This window comes from Gadus macrocephalus, chromosome 9 (assembly GCF_031168955.1).
Source record: "Gadus macrocephalus chromosome 9, ASM3116895v1".
Classification (NCBI taxonomy): domain Eukaryota; kingdom Metazoa; phylum Chordata; class Actinopteri; order Gadiformes; family Gadidae; genus Gadus; species Gadus macrocephalus.
This window is the reverse complement of record NC_082390.1, coordinates 6954975-6978611: the sequence shown is the minus strand read 5'-3', so window position 1 is coordinate 6978611 and position 23637 is coordinate 6954975. Positions and strand designations below refer to the sequence as shown.

General features: G+C 43.9%; 2 protein-coding genes across 4 annotated transcripts; both read left to right on the top strand.

The window, feature by feature from the left end:
• Window positions 1-494: 494 nt before the first annotated feature.
• LOC132464247 (DNA polymerase III PolC-type-like) lies at window positions 495-22063 on the top strand. 2 transcript variants are annotated; one of them, XM_060060536.1, is made up of 3 exons: window positions 495-775; window positions 20432-20483; window positions 21228-22063. In XM_060060536.1, exons 1-3 carry the CDS (start codon window positions 761-763, stop codon window positions 21746-21748), a joined length of 588 nt encoding a protein of 195 aa, XP_059916519.1. In that variant the 5' UTR covers window positions 495-760; the 3' UTR covers window positions 21749-22063. The 2 variants fall into 2 exon arrangements, with proteins under 2 accessions (XP_059916519.1, XP_059916518.1); XM_060060535.1 differs by lacking the exon at window positions 495-775 and adding an exon at window positions 19932-20156.
• LOC132464246 (uncharacterized) lies at window positions 11726-13247 on the top strand. 2 transcript variants are annotated; one of them, XM_060060534.1, is made up of 3 exons: window positions 11726-11785; window positions 12177-12249; window positions 12554-13247. In XM_060060534.1, the coding sequence occupies exons 1-3, from the start codon at window positions 11783-11785 to the stop codon at window positions 13072-13074; spliced, it is 597 nt and encodes a 198-aa protein (XP_059916517.1). In that variant the 5' UTR covers window positions 11726-11782; the 3' UTR covers window positions 13075-13247. The 2 variants fall into 2 exon arrangements, with proteins under 2 accessions (XP_059916517.1, XP_059916516.1); XM_060060533.1 differs by having other exon boundaries at window positions 11732-11894.
• Window positions 22064-23637: the final 1574 nt, after the last annotated feature.

Genomic DNA, 23637 nt, shown 5'->3' with positions numbered 1-23637 from the left:
TTATTTCCCCACAACAGATAAGTGCTGTGATTTTCAGGCTGATATCATTCAATTTGACCATTTAGAACAGGGGAAACGCATCCTGACAGTCATTATCTGGGACTAGGGGAAACACATCTCGACGGGGAAACAGATCTCGACACAACACCGGCACTATAACTTGTTCATGGAAATAAATATTGCTTCTTCGGTCTAATCTAAATTCGTAATGTCCCTTACAAACAGAAAACATTAATTTATTTTATTATATCGTTATGGTTAAACAAAAAATAACTCCTGAGAGAACAGATTCTGCGAGCAGCTGAAAGGCAGCTGAATGGAGATCGACATCGGTGGTTTTGGGTGATTTCGGTCCAACATGTCACCAGGGTCCCCAGCCTCTTGTGCCGCGTCATGACGCAGCACAATCGGTGTCTACCAATACTTTCAATTATACGTAGAATATTAGCATTTTTTCGTTTAATTGAGATGCTAAATTCCAAAAACGAACTGTTTACTTGTATTCTCTTACGTCATGCTCATGAATACAATGACCCTGACGGCCTATGCAAACGAACAGTTGAGAAACGTCTACCTGCTCCGACCAGAGTCATGTGTGCGCGCACACGCAGGAACGCATCCGCTACACTGCGAGAAATCCACGTTTGGTTTCTGTTGAACAAAAATGAAAGTCTAGCTATCCCTTCATTAGAAAAAGATCGGCCCTCCGTTAAGAGTTTTATTCCGAAACAGCTTCACGGGATCCCTGCCTATTTTCGATATGCAGTCCATCAAGGTAATGTAGACCTATCCACCTATCCTATCCAAGTGTTGTTTATGTTAAATATAATACAAAAGCTAAGTTTTCATGCTCCAAATAATATATAGGGCCTATTGAGTTTAGAACTTAAATTGTTTACAGACTTTTTAAGATTTCCTAACTTTGCTAAATAATTTCCATCCATGATTTAGAATAAGTTCCTACTCCACCCGGCTGTAATAACCTGCGACCAATGCCCTCTTTCTCGCCCCCTGCAGACGTCTGGGGGTAAAACGATGGTCTTCTTTGACCTTGAGACCACAGGATTAGGTAGAGGTTACCACACGAGCACCTTTTCATAACATGTTTATCCATGATCCTATGAGGCCGTGGCCCACTTAGGTCGATTAGTATATGCCAACTACTTGTCGATGCATAGGCATGTGTACATCTGTCCAATTGCGACTTCTAAATAATGTGAAAAGGGACCTGGAGATGCCGGACAAACTCAGCAAAATGGAGGGGGGGCCAGGCCACCCCCTATAGCAGTGGTTCCCAACCTTTTTTGGGCTGCGACCCTATTTTGACGTCCAAAAGTTCTGGCGACCCCAGAGAGATTTTTTTTTCTAGAATTTTTTGTTTTGTTATACTGTGAACAAGTACAGAGTAGCCAGGATAAGTGCACAAATTGACAATTTTCCAAAGATGTCCGGTATACAGAATATGCAAGGAGCCACATTTTCTGCTGGTAACCTCTCGACAACCACCGTGCCTCTGTGTGAAATAGTAAGTTTTCATATTCAGAGCCCTTGTCGGCGCACAGTTTTGCAAACAGAGGTGCGCGCAGCGGATGTGGCTTGATGTAATTCACTATGGTTACGACCTGGTGCAGTATGTCTGCGATGGGCGCGATTTAGTTATTTTTTTAGCTTCTTCCATATGTTTTCACCATATCGATGCCAGCTGGCAATATTAAAGTCTCAGCAATGCTATGTGGCTTCATATTCCTAGCAATGAGATAGCTCACCTCAAGAGATGCTTTCAGGGCCCGTTCACTAGCAGTCACAGCCTTTTTGAAATACTACACTTGCTGTTTGTTCGGTCAGCAAATTTATTTTCGAAAAAAGCTCTTGGTTTGCCGACATGCTCTTTGTGGGGTGTCTCAAAGTGTCTTTTGAGTTTGTTTGGCTTCATACTCTCGGCAGACAGGACCTTACTACATAGCAGACATTTCGGCTTCTCTTCGTAGCATTCCATCACACTTGTAAATCCATACTGAATCGCCTTTGGTGTCTGTGCCACAGTTCCTCTTGGAACTGTCTTTGGAGGGACAGGGCCAGGCGGGCGAATAAATCTTTCCATTTTGTTTTATACACTCTGATTGCAAGTTTGTTTTTACATTTTACAAGTAATGTAACTGTGCAGTCACGTGCTCAGATATTTGCTGCATTTTATTTGAACAAGATTTATATTCGAGAAAATGAAAGTATAGGAGACAGTTATGTACGATTATTTGTAGTGTTTTATTTAAACATATTTATTTATTTATTTATTTATCAATTACTAGACATTTCAGGCAACCCTATTTAAATTCCAGGCGACCCCACATGGGGTCGGGACCCCAAGGTTGAATAACCCTGCCCTATTGGGACGTCGAGGCTGGCCCCCCTCCCTTCCTGACAAAACCAAATTATAAACTAAGAACTAAACGGAAAAGTAGGACTGCCGGCCATCCCCGGGCCTAGATCAAAGATTACTGAAGAAAAATGCACTCATACTGTGGGACTAAGGTGTTGCCGGAGCTGTCTTCATCAAGCAACTTACTTTGCTGGCTTTATACAGCAGGCTGGTAATTGGGCGATAGCGATCTCAGATTTGCTGCAGGTGTGTCAGCCTGAGTGTGCCAGCCTGATGAGAAAGGAAAGACATGGGGGTTTAGGCACAGCACAGTGATTGAATGTCTGAGTGAGTGAGTCATGGCCACACGCAACACATCCAAATACATTTACTGGGTTAGGCCTACGCAGCGGCGGTGATAGCGGGGGCTTAAACTCCTCAGGAAAATGCTGAGCCCCCTCTCCCATAAAACCCAGTCATTTTGTGATGATTTTGTGTCGAGTCTGATTTACAAGACCCAGCAGGCGATAATTATATTTGATTTTGTAGAAGAAATGAAAAGTCTGGTGTGTACATTTAAATGACATCTAGTTCAATGGACTTGGCAGGAATGGAATATACTTTTTTATCAGTATGTTATCAGCATTAAGAATTTAATGAGCCGTTTATATCTGCGTAGTGAGCATGGTTCCTCGTCCCCGGAGCCCGCCATGTTGTACCACAATGTTTCTACAGTCGCCCAGAACGGACAAACTGCTAGAGAAGAGATTCCTAGAGCTATTACCTGTGTTCACACTCTTTTCATCCTTCTACCATTTAACGCACCAAGACCCAACACATTGTCTCTCTCACTCTCACTCTCGCTCTCACACGCTCACACCCCTTTCAGAAACCTGGCGGTGTGAGATCATCCAGCTGGCAGCCATCAGCGGCGAGCGCACCTTCAACGTGTACACGATGCCCGAGATCGCCATCGACAGAGGGGCCGCGGAGGTCACGGGCTTCAGCGTCCGAGATGGCGCCCTCCTCCTGCAGGGTACAGCCGTGCCGACCGTCACCTTGACCGAGGCCCTGACCTCCTTCCTTGACTTCCTGCAGTCCTTAGAGCAGCCCGTGCTGCTGGCCGCACACGGCGCCGGACGCTTTGACAAACCTGTACTGGACAGAGCGCTGCTCAGGTGTTCCCTAACCGAGCAGTTCCAGCAGCTGGGCTCCAGATACTTGGACACCTTCCTACTCAGTAAGGCGCTCTATCCAAGGATGGATAGCTATTCACAGGTGAACCTGGTGCGGCACTTCCTGGGGAAAAACTACAATGCCCATAATGCATTGGAGGATGTTAGGGCTCTGCAGGAGCTGTACAGTTGTTGGGATCCCAGTGAAGGGACTTTGAATCGGTGTGTGTTATAGCAACCAAGAAATGCAAGCGACTTACATTTACATTTAGGGCATTTAGTAGACGCTTTTCTCCAAAAGGACTTACATTATGTAAATTTTTCATAAGAAAATGAAGCAATATATCTCTGTCTGTACAATAAGGAGTTAACGAAGGAGTATTTAACGACTTACTGAAAACTGCAATGTTGCAACTCGGTTTATTTGATTACTATTCAATTTTCTTTCTGCTTTAATTGCTTTTGTGGTTTAAAATTATGTAACTGGTGTTCCCATTGGTATTTTGGTTCAATAAACTCAATCTCAAAACCAACTTATCTTTGTTTATTCCATCTTCTATCTTTCAAGGTCAATGGATTGACGTATGTCATTGTTATCATGGGATATTCTCTACCTGTAAATGCCACACTAGTAGTAGTGGACGATACGGGAGAGGTCCTGCAGAACTTAAAAATGCTGCCTGGTCCCTATGATTGTTTTGTGCAAAACCAAAAAGAAAATTAACCTACATTATTGTATTAAAACTAAGGTTACACATATTTTTATAATTTATAAAATTTTATAATTTATAATATCATTTATTTTCCCAAATATTTATTGGGTAGCAGCACTGAACACAATTGTATTAAGTGTGGACTCACAGTCTACAGCTTACCTCTGATGGTTTTGTCTGTTTTGTTCCGTCATTAAAGGTTGGGTATGGAATTCTCTTTTTTGGCCATTTTTGCAAAATTACTTGAAATCCTTATCATAACCCACTTACAGCCACTGAGTTAGAAGTACTGACATGAAAATTAAACAATTCAATCATCTGTTGAATGGGCAGGGCTTGAAAAACTCCAGCCAATGATTTCCAGACCCACCGAGTGGCATTGGACAGTAAGTACGTCAATCAAACGGTCGTACTGCACTCCCCCTCCCCCCCGCGCAACCCCTTCGTGCACGTACTCAAATCTCATGACCGAGAGCAAGCTTCTGTTTGTTGTTATCCTGCGGTAGTTACTGGAGCTAGCTAACTAGCTAATGGCTCGCGCATCTGTTCGCTCGTGCATGATTGGGCGTCCATGTACTTGGAATGGGTGGAGTCAGAGTCAGCGTTGAAGGAGAGGGGGTAGGACCATTTGAGTTGTGTGTTTTCAAAATCTGCTGGCGATTCGAAAATCCCATACCCAACCTTTACAGGTTGGGTATGGGATTTGGTGTGAGTTGCTATTTGCGTTTGTTAGAATTTTTTTAGAGAAATACCATCGCCACCCGTCATCTCTTCGTGAGTGACGTGCTGTTTGAGATTATCAGTTCTGGTTGACTGTGCCCCTGCCTCTGTATGAGAATTAGGGCATCACTTCCCTGATTGGTCCAGGGGTGCGCTCATGCCACCCTTCTCAATGGCGGACAATATAAGGGCCTTTAATAAGAATGTCTATTAGTAAATAAATGAAAAAAGGAGTAAGGGGAGAGAAGGGATGGAGATTATGTGGTGAAAGTCTTCTTAAAATAGGTGGGTTTGGAGGGCCTGTTTAAATTAAGGGAGTGTGCTGCCCTGTCTGATCGGGTTGGGGAGGGAGTTCCAGAGGGAGGGAACTGCGGCAACAGAAAAGGCCCTGTCGCCCCAGGTCCGAAGCTTGGCCCTTGGGGTTCCGAGTGTGGTTGTGTCCGTAGACCTGAGGCAACGGGTAGACGTGTACAGCTAATAACAACGATACCTTGGCATTGAACTCAGCCAGGAAGTCAAAGTGCTTCTTGAGGTCGGTGGCCAGGATGGCCTCGATGACCAGGAAGCGTAAGCGCTTAAACTCCACGTGGTCGAGGTTAGCCAGGAAGTTGTACTCGCTGCGGGACATGAAGAGGTTCCAGCCTCTTCATGGTGGTTCTCCAGCACCGAGCGTTCGTTGAAGAGCACCGCCTGGAGACAAGAGCGCACACACACACACCATAAGATCATGAAGACCATTTCAAGCGTTTGCTCCGTGTTAGTAACACGGCTCTGTGTAAACGACCCAGCCGTGTGCGCGCGCGCGCGCGCGCGCGCGCGCGCGCGTGCGTGCGTGCGTGCGTGCGTCCGTGCGTGTGTGTGTGTGTGTGTCTTTTAAACCGATAGCTCTGTGTTAGCGACCCGGCCCTGTGAGGAGGCCGCCCCTTAACAACACTTGGAGAGATGACATGTGAGGACCTTGCCAAAATGTAACCTTTTTTAAGATTTGCAATAAGACATTCTGTAACATCCTGTTTTTTCGTATCAGTTATTATAATGCTCAGCGATTTGTAACAATTGATCCTTATTAAATCTTTCCAATAACTCCTCAGACGGATCTACAAAAAACACATGACACAAGAGCTCAGACCAAGTGACCCCTCCGCTGCACACCAAAGGCACTGAACAACCTGTCTATCTATACCGAAACCGATCTTAATAAGCTCAACCCTGGTCTTCATGTGGCTACTGGCAGCGGGTATTTACGCACTGAAGGCCATGAGGCGGAAAAGAAGACAAGCACGCTGGCGCCTCCCCCTGAGTCCATGGATGTGCCCCCGAGACAACTGCTGCTAACCGCGGTCACCACAACACTACTGACAGTGCTCAGCAACACCCAATGGGATGAAGCCGTAAACCTACAGGGAAGCCCGGCAATATGTGAAAGCTTTACAAAACAAATACACCCCCTCTCTCGTCAAGATAGACATGAAGAGAACCAAATACACTTTAATCAATTATATTTAACTTATCACAAACAACCTCAGAGTGTCCTCCAAAAACGCTTATCAAACGCCAATCAAGGCTTTAACACCACACACAGCGCTGCAATTTACTACTAGTCTGATGACGTAAGCCGGCAGAATTCGGTTCATTCACATTAAGGCCCCGTCCACACGAAGCCGAAACAGGCGAAACCGTTACAGTTTCGATCTATCCGGTTTCGCAGTATCTCCGTAAAGACGGAGTCAAGCAAAACCGGGTAGATCTGTAGAAACGCTGTAGTACACATTCCAGGCCCATAAGGGGCGCTGCTTCTGCTACAGAAATCCTTGCTATTGTGAGTACTGAGACTCCGCGGGCTTAACATTGTCATTGGCTAGAGGGTCGAGGGGTGGGGCGATGAGGTCATGGTTTACGGTTTCAGTCGGTTTCAGGCGTCCACACGAATCCAAAACGAAACCGGGTAGATTTGAAACCACCTCCAAGGGTGGTTTCAGAAGTTTGCGGTTTCGGTCAGCGGATTCGCCGGCTTCGTGTGGACGGAAAGCCGAACCGTACAAGACCTTTGCGGTTTCGCCACAAAATCGGCTTTGTGTGAACGGGGCCTAAGTGACACCGCCTTTCCTTCAACAAATGAACACGGGAGGTACACATCAAGCACAAATCACTGTGCCCCATACCAATCAAGGCAACGAGCTGGGAGCCACACAATTAAGAGGGAATCGAAATGTTGATTCGTTTGAAACAACAAAAGTTGATTCAAAAGGTATAGTCTAGACTCTAGTTCAAACGGACGAGTCCCCAATTTCTTATGGCCAGGCTCTTGGCCAAAACAAATTTGGAGACACACCAAGGTCTAACTGCAAAAGTAATCATAATTTATTGATGAACAGCAATTAACCAAAAGTAATTAGCAAAAGTCAAATGGTGTCAGGAAAGGGAGAGAGCCATGGACAGACTGGGCAGCCTTATATCTGCAGCCATCTGATTGTGCAGGTCCACCCACCAGGAACCACCTGACAGGTAGACAACAGGCGGTGTGATATCATCCAGCTGGCGGCCATCAGCGGAGATCACACCTTCAACATGTACATGATGCCTCAGGTCGCCATCGACAGAGGGGCCACGGCCGCCAATGGCTTCAGGGTCCATAATGGCAAACTCTTCCAGAACGGTAGAGCTATGAACGCCGCCATCTTGCACGAGGCCCTGGCCTCCTTCCTTGACTTCCTGCGGTCCTTAGAGCAGCCCGTGCTGCTGGCCGCGCACAACGCCAGACGCTTTGACATACCTGTACTGGACAGAGCGCTACTCTGGTGTTCCTTCACCAAGGAGTTCCAGGGGCTGGGCTCCAGATTCTTGGACACCTTACAGCTCAGTAAGACACTCTACCCAAGGTTAGACAGCCATTCGTTAGTGAATCCGTCTGACCACTTCCTGGGAAAACGCTACAATACCTACAATGTATTGGAGGATGTAACGGCTCGGCAGGAGCTTTACTATTTTTGAGATCTGGACCCACGCTATTTGGCTATATGTTCATTCTAGCAGCCGCTAGATCTATTTGGTATTTTAATAAACCAAGCTCAAAACCAACCAATCTTTGTAAATTGTTGCAATGAAGGTCAATGGATGGCCCTATGCCATTGGTTAGTATACCTGTACTCACCATACCTGTAGGCCTACCTGTAGTGGACAGCACTGGTGGTTCTGAGGGGTGGCCAACAACCCTTCAGAAAAAGTCCTTGGCCTGTCTAAATGTGAAGTTCAAAATGAATATATCTTTTTGCAAATGATGATGGTCAGTCCTGCCCAATTCAGAGTTCCCAATGAAGTTGTTGATGCCTGTCTAAGGCCCCGTCCACACGAAGCCGAAACGGGCGAAACCGTTACGGTTTCGATCTATCCGGTTTCGAAGTATCTCCGTAAAGACGAAGCCAAGCGAAACCGGATAGATCTGTAGAAACGCTGTAGTAAACATTCCAGGCCCATAAGGGGCGCTGCTTCTGGTACACAAATCCAGAAGAAGAAGAGGCGAGCATGCGCATAAAGGCTGCCCCCCGAACCACTAACAACACAAACAAACAGCTCTTCTACGATGGCGAACTAGATTCTCAATAAATAATGGCTTAGCAACCCAACAAGGGACATGATATGCTGCAGAACGATTACAAGCTTGTAGTCCGCCATCATCTTTTTTGTTGTGATTTCTGAGACTCCGCGGGCTTAAGAGCCATTGGCTAGGAGGTCGAGGGGTGGGGCGATGATGTCATGGTTTGCGGTTTCAGTCGGTTTCAGGCGTCCACACGAAACCAAAACGAAACCGGATAGATTTGAAACCACCTCCGAGGGTGGTTTCAGAAGTTTGCGGTTTCGGTCAGCGGATTCGCCGGCTTCGTGTGGACGGAAGGCCGAACCGTACAAGACCTTTGCGGTTTCGCCATGAAATCGGCTTCGTGTGGACGGGGCCTAAGGCCCCGTCCACACGAAGCCGGCGAATCCGCTGACCGAAACCGCAAACTTCTGAAACCACCCTCGGAGGTGGTTTCAAATCTATCCGGTTTCGTTTTGGTTTCGTGTGGACGCCTGAAACCGACTGAAACCGCAAACCATGACATCATCGCCCCACCCCTCGACCTCCTAGCCAATGGCTCTTAAGCCCGCGGAGTCTCAGAAATCACAACAAAAAAGATGATGGCGGACTACAAGCTTGTAATCGTTCTGCAGCATATCATGTCCCTTGTTGGGTTGCTAAGCCATTATTTATTGAGAATCTAGTTCGCCATCGTAGAAGAGCTGTTTGTTTGTGTTGTTAGTGGTTCGGGGGGCAGCCTTTATGCGCATGCTCGCCTCTTCTTCTTCTGGATTTGTGTACCAGAAGCAGCGCCCCTTATGGGCCTGGAATGTTTACTACAGCGTTTCTACAGATCTATCCGGTTTCGCTTGGCTTCGTCTTTACGGAGATACTTCGAAACCGGATAGATCGAAACCGTAACGGTTTCGCCCGTTTCGGCTTCGTGTGGACGGGGCCTAAGAGTCTTTCCAAAGATTTGTAGTTAATTTCACAAATTCAAGTCAATAATTGCAATGTTCTTTGCTTAAGGGTGTACTATATGGCTGCTGTGGTCAATTAAAAAGAAATCAAAGACAAAAATTTACAGTTTTTAATACGGGAACCATAAATGGTATCTTTGAATTCAAAGATAAATAGCCAGATTTTCATAAGAAAATTGAGAACCATGCAGTCAAACCAGTTTAACCATTTATTCCATAACACACATTAATGAGCATGGAACTCATTATTTATTTATTTGTTATCCACAGTTTAGTAACGTCAATAGAGGGGACTCAGATCAGCATAGCTGACACTCTGTATTGATACAGAGCGTATCACAGGCCTTACCATTAGACGTGTAAATCTTAGACGCTCCTTTCCTTAACTCGTGCAAACAAAACTCAGTCCAAAACGGTTCTTTAAATCCCAGTGTTAGAATTCCATCTAAATCAATTGGTTCACTGGCTCTTTCAATTTTGTTTTATTTTCCCAAACACACATCCTGCTTATCTAGTATTAGTTTTCACACAAACCTCAAGTCACTCTTGAGCCATCGGCAGCCACATTACTAGTATGAGCTCTCTCTCTCTCTCTCTCTCTCTCTCTCTCTCTCTCTCGTGTAGTTAGAAGCACCTTTTCAATGCATGTTGGTTGTTAAATTGTTTACCGACTTTTTAAGATTTCCTAAATCATTTCAAACACGAATTTATATTGTATTGTTATTAGACAGTGTAATAATGTAACCGTCTTAATAAAATATGCTCCTACTCCACCAGGCTGTAATCACCTGCGACCAATGCCCTCCCTCTCTCTCGCCCCCTGCAGACGTCTGGGGGTAAAACTGTCTTCTTTGAACTGGAGGCCACGGGATTAGGCCACGGGATTAGATAGTTTACCACACAAGCACCTTTTCATAAAATGTTTATCCATGATCCTAGGAGGCAGTGGCATACTCAGGTCGATTAGTATATGCCAACTACTTGTCGATAGATGGGAGTGTAACAGCATATGCGTACCAATCTGTCCAATCATCAGCCACACCTAATTAACGTCAAAACGATCTAATTACTGGATTAGGCCTATGTCATTATTACTATATGTGCCACCAGTAATTAAGCTTTTGTGTTGAGTCTAATTTACAAAACCCAGCAGGCAACAAATATCTTTGATTTTGTAGAAAAAAGGAAAGGTTTGGTTTGTATAATTAAGTGACATCTAGTTGTATGGTCCGGCAGAGATGGAATATACTTGTATGTTTTATTTAGCGTATAATCCCAGGAAAGTAAGAATTGTTGTATTTAACATTTAATGAGCCGTTTATGTCTACGTAGTGAGTGTGGTTCCTCTTCCACGGAGCACCCATGTCGTACCATAATTGTTCTACACTCACCCAGAACGGACATACCTTTTTTCATGTTTTTCTATGTTTTGTGTCACAGTCAAGTGATCTACTTTTTTCAACGGTTTCTCTCTCTAAGTCTCTCACTCTCTCTCGCAGGGAAAGTAAGATCCATTGAAGGAAGGGATTCAGGTGTTCACCAAAACACAAAGTAAGTGTTTAGAACCGAGACAGAACATTGACACAGTTCTAAAAGGTTCTGAGTGTAAAGATTAAGCTGCTGGGTTCCTCAGTGAAGACAGATCAAATGAGGAAGGAGGCTTTGAACAACAGCTAACTACACCGAAAACATTTATGATGGTCAGGGCTGGGCTTCATCAGAACACGCACCCATAACTGTATCAAGTGATACGATGAGACAGAGCAAAGGTTTGAGGAGGTCCATATAAAGCTATAAAACCACCAGGTCCAAGTCATGATGTCCGAGGTTAAAACGGCGGAACTATAGTTATGTAAAGGGTATTAAGTTCTGTTTTACTTTGTATGTCTGCTGGGAAATCACGTGACTCCCGATGTATCAAAATACAATCAGATGAAAAGTTAAGGAAACACTTTTATTACTTTGAAGGAGAAGAAAATGACTGAAGACTTTTCAGAGTAAGGAAACAGACAAGACAACAAACCAAACAAAGATAGTAAAGATCTTATCCACGGTGTGCTGTCATTAACTAAATAGGATTACTGGTTTAACCACACACACACACACACACACACACACACACACACACACACACACACACACACACACACACACACACACACACACACACACACACACACACACACACACACACACACACACACACACACACACACACACACACACACACACCTACCTGGTTTGTTTCTGTTTAACAAAAACGAAAGTCAAGTCGTCCTTTAATGGTAAACCCAGTATTCTTTATCTCAAGTTAAAGTCGCTTTGCCTTCCGCTACACATTTGCGGAGTTTTGTCATCATTGAATTCCTGTCCATTTCCGATATGCAGTCCACGGTAATGTATATAGGCCTACCTATGTTTTACACACGGAGATAGTTAATCAAATGCATATTGCAACAGTTTAAGTGTCATTTTATCTATATTATTTTTTACCGACTTTTTAACGGTGAACTAACATGGCTGAATAATTTCCCTATATGATTTAGATTAGGCTACACAGGTGAATTGTTATGAGGTAAAATGTAATAACGTCTATGGTTACGTTCATACTCTACCCGGATGACTCTACCCGGATGTTATGACGACCTGTGATGGCCTCTGTCTCGCCCTTTGCAGGCCTCTCTTGAGAGACCTTTAGTCTTCTTTGACCTGGAGACCAGCAAACTGGAGACCCAACCAGATTCATCAGGTAGGCCAACTGCACACGGACACCTTTTCATCACTTTATCACTTGTCATATTACATGTCCTGCCCCTCTGAATGCATTAGATGTCATCGCTGCATACTTTTCAATACGTCTCCCAGAACTCCACTTTTAACAGCCAACCCCCAGGTATTATATAGGCCTACTTATCCGCTTGCTGTTTCATTTTAGAGATATTCTATATGTTTCAACTTTTCTTGTCTACTCTTTAATGCAGCCATGCGCACTCATTAACGAACGCACGCACGTTCGCTCGCTCGCTCACTCACTCACACCCCTCCCCTCTCAGAAACAAGAGGGGGTGATATCATCCAGCTGGCGGCCATCAGCGGAGTTCAGACCTTCAATGTGTATATTATGCCTCAGAGCGACATCGACATTCACACCACGGCGAGTACAGGCTTCATGGTCGCAGGTGGCAAACTTGTGAAGAACTTTGGAACAGCCGTTTCCACCATCCCCTTGCACGAGGCCCTGACCTCCTTCTACGACTTCCTGCGGTCTTTTAACAGACCCATACTGCTGGCTGCGCACAAAGCCCAAGACTTTTCCCTACCTATACTGAAGAACGCGCTGATCAGGTGTTACCTCGCCCAGCAGTTCCACGAGCTGGGCCCCAGTTTTTTGGACATCTACCTACTCAGTAAGGTGCTCTGTCCAGGGTTAGACAGCCATGAACAAGAGGATCTGTTGTACCCCTTCTTGGGAAAACCCAACAACCACAATGCATTGGAGAATGTTACGGCTCTGCAGTCCATGTACGGGGTTTGGAATCCCAACCAAGAGTCTGTGACTCAGTGTTTAATCTAGCAGTGCTTTTTGATTTATTGACAACAGGGTAGTTGTAGATGCCTGTCTGAGAGTCTCTCCAAAGATTTGTAGTTAATTTCAGAAATTCAAGTAAATAATTGCAATGTTCTTTGCTTAAGGGTACTATTCGGCTTCAGTGGTCCATTCAAAAAAATAAAAGAGAAAAATTGACAGATCAGACTTTTTTTACTACATAAATGGTATCTTTGAATTCTCTCTCTCTCTCTCTCTCTCTCTCTCTCTCTCTCTCTCTCTCTCTCTCTCTCTCTCTCTCTCTCTCTCTCTCTCTCTCTCTCTCTCTCTCTCTCTCTCTCTCTCTCTCTCTCTCTCTCTCTCTCTCTCTCTCTCTCTCTCTCTCTCTCTCTCTCTCTCTCTCTCTCTCTCTCTCTCTCTCTCTCTCTCTCTCTCTCTCTCTCTCTCTCTCTCTCTCTCTCTCTCTCTCTCTCTCTCTCCTCTCTCTCTGACTTTAAGATTTCCTAACTTTCATGATTTCGAACACAAATTTATATTGAATTGTTATTAGACAGTGTAATAATGTAACCGTCTTAATAAAATATGCTCCGACTCCACCAGGCTGTAATCACCTGCGACCAATGCCCTCCCTCTCTCTCGCCCCCTGCAGACGTCTGGGGGTAAAACTGTGGTCTTCTTTGAACTGGAGGCCACGGGATTAGATAGTTTACCACACAAGCACCTTTTCATAAAATGTTTATCCATGATCCTAGGAGGCAGTGGCATACTCAGGTCGATTAGTATATGCCAACTACTTGTCGATAGATGGGAGTGTAACAGCATATGCGTACCAATCTGTCCAATCATCAGCCACACCTAATTAACGTCAAAACGATCTAATTACTGGATTAGGCCTATGTCATTATTACTAAATGTGCCACCAGTAATTAAGCTTTTGTGTCGAGTCTAATTTACAAAACCCAGCAGGCAACAATATCTTTGATTTTGTACGAAAAAAGGAAAGGTTTGGTTTGTATAATTAAGTGACATCTAGTTGTATGGTCCGGCAGAGATGAATATACTTGTATGTTTTATTTAGCGTATAATCCCAGGAAAGTAAGAATTGTTGTATTTAACATTTAATGAGCCGTTTATGTCTACGTAGTGAGTGTGGTTCCTCTTCCACGAGCACCCATGTCTTGTCGTACCATAATTGTTCTACACTCACCCAGAACGGACATACCTTTTTTCATGTTTTTCTATGTTTTGTGTCACAGTCAAGTGATCTACTTTTTTCAACGTTTTCTCTCTAAGTCTCTCACTCTCTCTCGCAGGAAAGTAAGATCCATTGAAGGAAGGGATTCAGGTGTTCACCAAAACACAAAGTAAGTGTTTAGAACCGAGACAGAACATTAACACAGTTCTAAAAGGTTCTGAGTGTAAAGATTAAGCTGCTGGGTTCCTCAGTGAAGACAGATCAAATGAGGAAGGAGGCTTTGAACAACAGCTAACTACACCGAAACATTTATGATGGTCAGGGCTGGGCTTTATCAGAACACGCACCCATAACTGTATCAAGTGATACGATGAGACAGAGCAAAGGTTTGAGGAGGTCCATATAAAGCTATAAAACCACCAGGTCCAAGTCATGATGTCCGAGGTTAAAACGGCGGAACTATAGTTATGTAAAGGGTATTAAGTTCTGTTTTACTTTGTATGTCTGCTGGGAAATCACGTGACTCCCGATGTATCAAAATACAATCAGATGAAAAGTTAAGGAAACACTTTTATTACTTTGAAGGAGAAGAAAATGACTGAAGACTTTTCAGAGTAAGGAAACAGACAAGACAACAACCAAACAAAGATAGTAAAGATCTTATCCACGGTGTCAGAAACACGTCAGATCAATTCAGACCTGGACCTGACTTAGAGCTGTCATTAACTAAATAGGATTACTGGTTTAACCACACACACACACACACACACACACACACACACACACACACACACACACACACACACACACACACACACACACACACACACACACACACACACACACAACACACACACACACACACACACACACACACACACACACACGGGAATCAGTTGTTATGCAGCTCAAGAGTCAAAAGTACAGCAAAGGAGAGATTAAGTGATAAATACAAATGTATCTACATAAAGACATTAATAACTGAATAAATATAATTACACAGGATAATTATTCAATATATATTCCATTGGACAGGATCTTTGGGCAGTATAAATATAAACTGCAGAAAAGAATACACTTTCTCTGGTCCCTCTCTATGTCTCTTTCTCTCTCTTTTTATATGTCTATGTCTCTCTCTCTCTCTCTCTCCGTCTGTCCCTCTCTATTTCTCTCTCTCTGTCTATCTATGTCTCTCTATGTCTCTCTCTCGGTCTCTCTCTATGTCTCTTTCTATCCCTCACTCTGGTCCTCTCCATGTCTCTCTATAGCAGTTTTCACACATCCTCTGTCTTTTCTCTGCATCTATATATCAGGAGGTTCGACTTGAGGGTCATTCACACTCATTTGCACATTATGCCCGATATGCGGACATCGGTGTCGCTCAGACATCAGCAGAATCAACGGGGGAGGGGGGTGGGCGTGGGAGGGGCGGAGAGATCCCTAGAGCTATCTCCTGTGTTCACACTCTTTTCATCCTTCTACCATTTAACGCACCAACTCCCAAAACATGTGTACACGATGCCCGAGACCGCCATCGACGGAGGTGCCGCGGAGGCCACGGGCTTCAGATGGCGCCCTCCTCCTGCAGGGTAGAGCCGTGCCGACCGTCACCTTGACCGAGGCCCTGACCTCCTTCCTTGACTTCCTGCAGTCCTTAGAGCAGCCCGTGCTGCTGGTCGCACACGGCGCCAGACGCTTTGACAAACCTGTACTGGACAGAGCGCTACTCAGGTGTTCCCTAACCGAGCAGTTCCAACAGCTGGGCTCCAGATACTTGGACACCTTCCTACTCAGTAAGGCGCTCTATCCAAGGATACGTAGCTATTCACAGGTGAACCTGATGCGGCACTTCGTGGGGAAAAACTACAATGCCCATAATGCATCGGAGGATGTTAGGGCTCTGCAGGAGCTGTACAGTTGGGATCCCAGTGAAGGGACTTTGAATCGGTGTGTGTTATAGCAGCCAAGACATGCAATCGAGCGCTTGTTGACTTATATTTACCTTTAGGGCATTTAGCCTTTATCCAAAGCGACTTACAATAAGTACATTTGTGATTAGAAAGTCAAACAATATATCGCTATCGGTACAATAAGGAGTTAGCGACGGAGGGGTTACCGACTTACAACTGCAATGTTAATGCGCCGATAATGGATCAACTCATTTTATTTGATGACAGTTTGATTATATAATGATATAACTGGTGTTCCCATTGGTATTTTGGTTTAATAAACCAATCACAAAACCAACTCATCGTTGTTTATTCTATCATTCAAGGTCAATGGATTGACGTATGTCATTGTTTTTGTGGGATAATCTTTACCTGTAAATGCCACACCTGTAGTGGACAATTCAGGGGAGGTCGTGAGGAACTTAAAAAATGCTGCCTGGTCACTATGATTTTGTTTCGTGCAAAACCTACAAGAAGTTATAATATAATGTATTTTCCCAAACATTAATTGGGTAGCAGCACTGAACACTTCATAAACATATGCATGGTCAATAATGTTTACATGTCTCATATTTCATCAAGTGTGGACTCACAGTCTACAGTTTATCTCTGATGGTTTTGTCCTTAGTGTTATTATCGGGGACCTATTATGCTTTTTCGACTTTTATGTTCTATAAACGTTGTTATAATGATTGATAGTCTAACCATACTAAAGTGTCAAATAATGACGTACATGCATTTCGACTATTCCCTGCTGACAGTCTGGGGCGGCTGTGCAGAGCGCTAAACACTCGGGACAATGTTTGCGATTCACTTGTTCACATTTCCGGGAAATCATCTACGTAGAGGCACTCCTGCTGCGCCCCCATATGCCTGGTCAAATCTGCCCGCGCGCGCGCTTCAAGGAAGGTAACCAATCACAACGGAGTTGGATTGGCAGGAGGGCGGCAAGGGGGCGGAGAAGGACGAAACCGAGCGTTGACAGAGAATGCTGAAAGCGCCCAGATGAGAGGAAGAGTTTCCCGAAAATCTACATTGTTTTTTGTGTATGGTTAAACATGACTATCAATCATTATAACAACGTTTATAGGTCATAAAAGTCGAAAAGCATAATAGGTCCCCTTTAATGTTTGGTTTAGCATTGGGACTACGGTCCCCCTGGTACAGAAAATACTTTCTACACTTTCTACACAGATCGAGATGGTTTCACAAGGCTAAAGAAAACCAAATCAGGTTTCTTCTCACAACAATTATTATTATTATTATTATTGTGTGGTTGTGAGAATCATAAGGCTATAGTCTCTTTATTACCTGCTTCACACAGAGCAGAATCTTTTCACTTTAAATCTCATCTACCTACGTCTTGCAGTATGAACCTCCTGAGTGAAGATGGGCTGTGGTTTGATCCCAAGGTAAACAGGCCCAAGTCCAGCTGCAGTTGCAAAATGAATAAAAAACGTATTATCTCCCGTCAGGTTTATTTGATCATTTCCAAACCTACAGCCCATCTTAGGCCCACTTTAGGGAAGATGTGGTCCCATTTGGGAGCTTTGAGGCAACATGTTTTTCGGCCAAAATTAAAGAAAACGCAAAGTTGGCGGTGTGGGAGCAAAAGTGAAAGTCTAGCTATCCCATCATTAGCAAAGGATCGGCCCTCCGTTAAGAGTTTTATGGCAGTGTGATATCATCCAGCTGGGGGCCCTCAGTGGAAACCGCTCATTCAACGTGTACACGATGCCTGAGGTCCCCATCGAAAGTCGGGCCGCGGAGGACACAGGCTTCAGCGTCCAAGATGGCGCCCTCTTCCTGAACGATAAGAGCCGTGCCCACCATGACCTTGCACAAGGCCCTGACCTCCTTCCTTGACTTCCTGCGGTCCTTAGAGCTGCCCGTGCTGCTGGCCATACACTACGGCAAATACTTTGACACACCTATACTCACCAGGGCACTACTCCGGTTAGGAATTGGGTCAAACCGGCACTATAACTTCTTCATGGAAATAAATATTGCTTCTCCAAACTAATCTAAATTCTTAATGTTCCCTGCAAACAAGAAATATTATTTAATTTTATTTTGTGGTTAAAAGAAAAAAACTCCTGAGAGGAAAGCTTCTGCGAGCAGATAAAATGCAGACTGGAGATCGACCTCAGTGGTTTTGGATGATTTCGGTCCAACATGTCACCAGGGTCCCCAGCCTATTGTGCCGCGTCATGACCCAGCAAAATCGGTGACCGTGACTACCAATACTTTCAATTTAACGCAGAGTATTACATTTTTTTAATTCTGTTTTCGTTTAAATTAGATGCTAGATCCAAAAGCTAACTTTTTATATGTATTCTCTTACGTCATTCTCATGATGACCAGGGGTCTCATTTATAACCGTTGCGTAGGCACAAAAAGGGGCTGAAAGTGGCGTAGGCCTACGTGACTTTCCACGCCAAAGTTGTGATCTACAAAAAAAATTTACTTGACGGGAGAATGTGCGCAGCCCTAAGCAAACTCTGACCGATGCGTAAGCATGGTTTAGAGGAAAGGGAGAATTGGTAACACAGACGGTGTGGTGGTGAACTGAAGTTAGACTGAAGAAATGTAGAACGAGAAGAACGATTATGTTTTATCATCGCCCGTCATAGGTTTAATTTCAACCCGTATCATGCGTTAAATCTATGTAATCAGAATAATTTAAGTCAACTGCGTTATTTCTCAGTTATAACTCCAGAAAAATCTCCTTAGAATCGAAATCTAAACTCAAAATCAAAATTCTCTATATTTAATCCCGTCACTCCACTGTCCACTGACGGCGCGACTGCATGGAATAAAGCATCTGTCCAACATGTGAATAACATAATATTTGTATGTGACACTGTAAGCACATAATCAAATGTCAATTAAATCCCAATGGAAAACCAAGCCACATAGGCCTACTCATCACAATCGTTATATCATTGTCCGTTCCTCTTGACGCTTTTCATGACAAATCAGGCATTAAAAAGGGGTTATGTTCAAGGACATTTTACGTGGATGATTACAAACGGATTATCCAAGGTGTTGTCGATCAGTCTTATTACCGTAACCCTATGAATACAGCGATGAGCCCCGTGCGTAATGCTGCACCATGGCACTGCTGGAGGAACATGCAAATGGCAGGATTCGGAGGGAGAGGGTCTCCAGGGACCATAACGATTTATTGGTACGTAAAAATATGTTCCTCTATGTCAGACCACTTATTTTTTAATTCTGGGACTGTGCGCTCCGTGCCACTGCTGCAGCAACATGTTGCCACTCAATCTGCTTTTTGTTGTTAGTGATCCCAATCCCGTGACCGCCGAACAAAACTACTTTTCGGGACTCTACCTCACCCACAAGTGTCTCCACTTCAACCTCCGTGAAATTTCGCTTTTTTGCTTTACTCAGTCCTTCTGACATTGTTTCCGACAAGACATAATACTTGCATCCGAGTCTGTTTTATATGCAGATCGCATTCATGCGGTCGTTTGCATGGATCATTTATGGTTAAAAAGGGGCGTGTAGGCCTACAGGGCGGAACGTGAAGCTGATGCAGCTGCGCACACTTGTAGGCATTCTGTAATTTATAAAGCAAAGATTGCTTAGAGGTGTGCGTACGAAGGGTTTTATAAATCAGAATATTTTTTGGCGCACGCAAAACTTGGCTTTTGGGCGTACGTAGGTACACTAGTAACAATCCCACGCACAGTTTTATAAATGAGACCCCTGGACTGCAAAACGAATAGCGGAGAAACGAATACCTGCTCCGACCAGAGTCATGTATGCCAACACGCAGGAACGCATCCAATAGACTGCGAGAAATCCACGTTTGGTTTCTGTTTCACAAAAATGAAAGTCTACCTATCCGATCAATACAAAAAGGATCGGCCCTCCGTTCAGTCTTATTCCGTAACAGCTTCACGGGATCCCTGCCTATTTTCGACATGCAGTCCAACAAGGTAATGTAGTCCACCTATCCTATCCAAGTGTTGTTCGTGGTAAATATATTATACAAAAGTCAAGTTGTCATGCTTCAAATATAGGCATAATGAGATGGGAAATTAAATTGTTTACCGATTTTTTAAGATTTCCTAATTTTGCTAAATCAGTTTCATCCATGATTTATAATACGAATTTAGATTGTATTGTTATTAGACAGTGTAATAACGTCTAGTAATAGTGGTCCTACTCAAAAACCACTTGCGACCAATGCCCTCTCTCTCGCCCCCTGCAGACGTCTGGGGGTAAAACGGTGGTCTTCTTTGACCTGGAGGCCACGGGATTAGGTAGGCTACCACACGAACCCCTTTTCATAACATGTTTATCCATGATCCTATGAGGCTGTGGCCCACTTATGTCGATTAGTATATGCCAACTACTTGTCGATGCATAGGCATATGTGTACAACTTTCCAATCGTCAGCCACGTCTGAATAATGTGAAAACCATCTAAATACATTTACTGGGTTAGGCCTACGCAGCAGCGGTGATGGCGGGGGCTTAAACTCCTCCTGAAAAAGGCTGAGCCCCCCTCTCTACCAAAAAAAAGTCATTTTGTGATGACAAATATTTATGGTAAAAATATGTTTTTGTTTTGAGTCTCATGTAGACCTGCAGGCGATCATTTTCTTTGATTTTGTAGAAGAAATGAAAGGTCTGCTGTGTACAATTAAATTACATCTGTTGTATGGACTTGGCAGAAATGGAATATACGTTTTATCAGTATGTTATCAGTAATTAACATTTAATGAGCCGTTTATATCTACGTAGAGAGTGTGGTTCCTCTTCCACGGAGCCCGCCCTGTTGAACCACAATGTTTATACAGTCGCTTCCACGGAGCCCGCCCTGTTGCACCACAATGTTTCTACAGTCGCCCAGAACGGACAAACTGCTAGGGAAGAGATCCCTAGATCTATTAGGCCTACCTGTGTTCACACTCTTTTCATCCTTCTACCATTTAACGCACCAAGACCCAACACATTGTCTCTCTCACTCTCACTCTCGCTCTCACACACTCACACCCCTCTCAGAAACCTGGCGGTGTGAGATCATCCAGCTGGCAGCCATCTGCGGCGAGCGCACCTTCAACGTGTACATGATGCCCGAGATCGCCATCGACAGAGGGGCCGCGGAGGTCACGGGCTTCAGCGTCCGAGATGGCGCCCTCCTCCTGCAGGGTACAGCCGTGCCGACCGTCACCTTGACCGAGGCCCTGACCTCCTTCCTTGACTTCCTGCAGTCCTTAGAGCAGCCCGTGCTGCTGGTCGCACACGGCGCCAGACGCTTTGACAAACCTGTACTGGACAGAGCGCTGCTCAAGTGTTCCCTCACCAGGCAGTTCCAGCAGCTGGGCTCCAGATACTTGGACACCTTCCTACTCAGTAAGGCGCTCTATCCAAGGATACGTAGCTATTCACAGGTGAACCTGGTGCGGCACTTCCTGGGGAAAATCTACAATGCCCATAATGCATTGGAGGATGTTAGGGCTCTGCAGGAGCTGTACAGTTGTTGGGATCCCAGTGAAGGGACTCTGAATCGGTGTACATTATAGCAGCTAAGAAATGTCATCGACTTACATTTACATTTAGGGCATTTAGCAGACGCTTTTATCCAAAATGAATTACATTATGTACATTTGTCATAAGAAAATGAAATAATATATCGCCGTCGGTAAAATAAGGAGTTACCGAAGGAGTATTTACCGACTTACTGAAAACTGCAAGTTTAATGCACCAATCATCGATCGACTCGTTTTATTTGATTGCAGTTTGATTTTCGTTCTGCTTATATTGCTTTTGTGGTTTAAAATGATATAACTGGTGTTCCCATTGGTATTTTGGTGTAATAAACTCAATCTCAAAACCAATTTAATCTTTCTTTATTCTATCATTCAAAGTCAATGGATTGACGTGTGTCATTGTTATCATGGGATATTCTCTACCTGTAAATGCCACACTTGTAGTGGACGATATGGGTAAGGTCCTGAGGAACATAAAAAATGCTGCCTGGTCACTATGATTGTTTTGTGCAAAACCAACAAGAAAATGAACAATTTCCGAACCTACGTTGTATTAAAAAGTTACACATATTTATAATATAATATATTTTCCCAAATATCTATAGGGTAGCAGCACTGAACACAATTTGATTAAGTGTGGACCAGGGGCGTTGCTAGACCTAGAGTTTTACTGGGGCACAGGCCCCCAACTGCCAAATTTTTTTTTTTTACGTGTGCACAATATGAAATGTATGGATACAGAAGGGTATGTACGAGCTTCAAAATTGTTGTCACTGTCATACTGTAGGCTATATTAAAGCACTGGTAAAGGTAAAGACGCAAAGATGGATTCATGAGTACCGTACAATTATATTTATTTAAACAAATACACATCTCAAAGATTTACAAATAAGGTAACTGACAAATAAACAAAAAGTCTCTTTATGACCTTCACCTCTTTATCAGGAGAAGTCTACACATCTATATTTATTTAGAAGCTGTGTGGAAACAGCATAATTTTGCCAGAACGACATGTACTAAAAAGGCAAGAAACAAGGTTTAAAACTAATAGAATTTCTGACTTAAGGTGAGGTTGGCTCATTGCCACCAATCAACCTGGAAAATGTTATAGAACCATCAAAGCTCTTAAATTAAACTAAATAAGGCCATACACTACTGCATAGAGCCTTTTTAAATGATTATTTTTTCACTATTAAGCTGTATCGCCGCGCCTTCATGGTGGCAAAGCGGTCAATAACGTGGCTTTGACTCACTTTGCATAGTTGCTCCTTTTCAATGGACAAAAGAGAAAGTTGGTGAAGCCTTCCTTGCCCCATGGTTGACCTAAGTCAGGTGTGGAGCCTTCTCGACACACTGAAAGATCGCTCACAACTACAACTGTTCACAGGAATTGTGAGTGCAATGATCTGAATTATCTGTGTCAATGTTGGGATCATTGTTGGATTCAGTATGTTAAAAAAAGTTTTTGTGTTAAGGAAGTTTTTGTCTAAAACTTCCTCAAGTTTTGAAGACAGACAATTTTTCATTCATTATTCATTTTCCGCGTGTGTGCGTGCACGCAAGGTGCGTGTGTGTGTGTGTGTGTGTGTGTGTGTGTGTGTGTGTGTGTGTGTGTGTGTGTGTGTGTGTGTGTGTGTGTGTGTGCTATAAAACTACAGGCTACAGACGCTCAGTATTGAAAACTGGTGCTAATTATGTGGGCAACATTCTTTAACAGCAATCAAGTTGTCATTGTTTGTGTCAAACAAGTTGTGAATTTGTTGTAACGTTAAAAAAGGAGATGAGTTACTCTGGGCTTTTTCCAGCTCCCGTGGTTTCCAACGAAACATGATCAACAAAAAAACAAGGAATTGAAAGCTACTTACAATATGCCTAGGTTACATTAATTTCCCCTGATGGCAGCAATGTTCCACTTTCAGCTG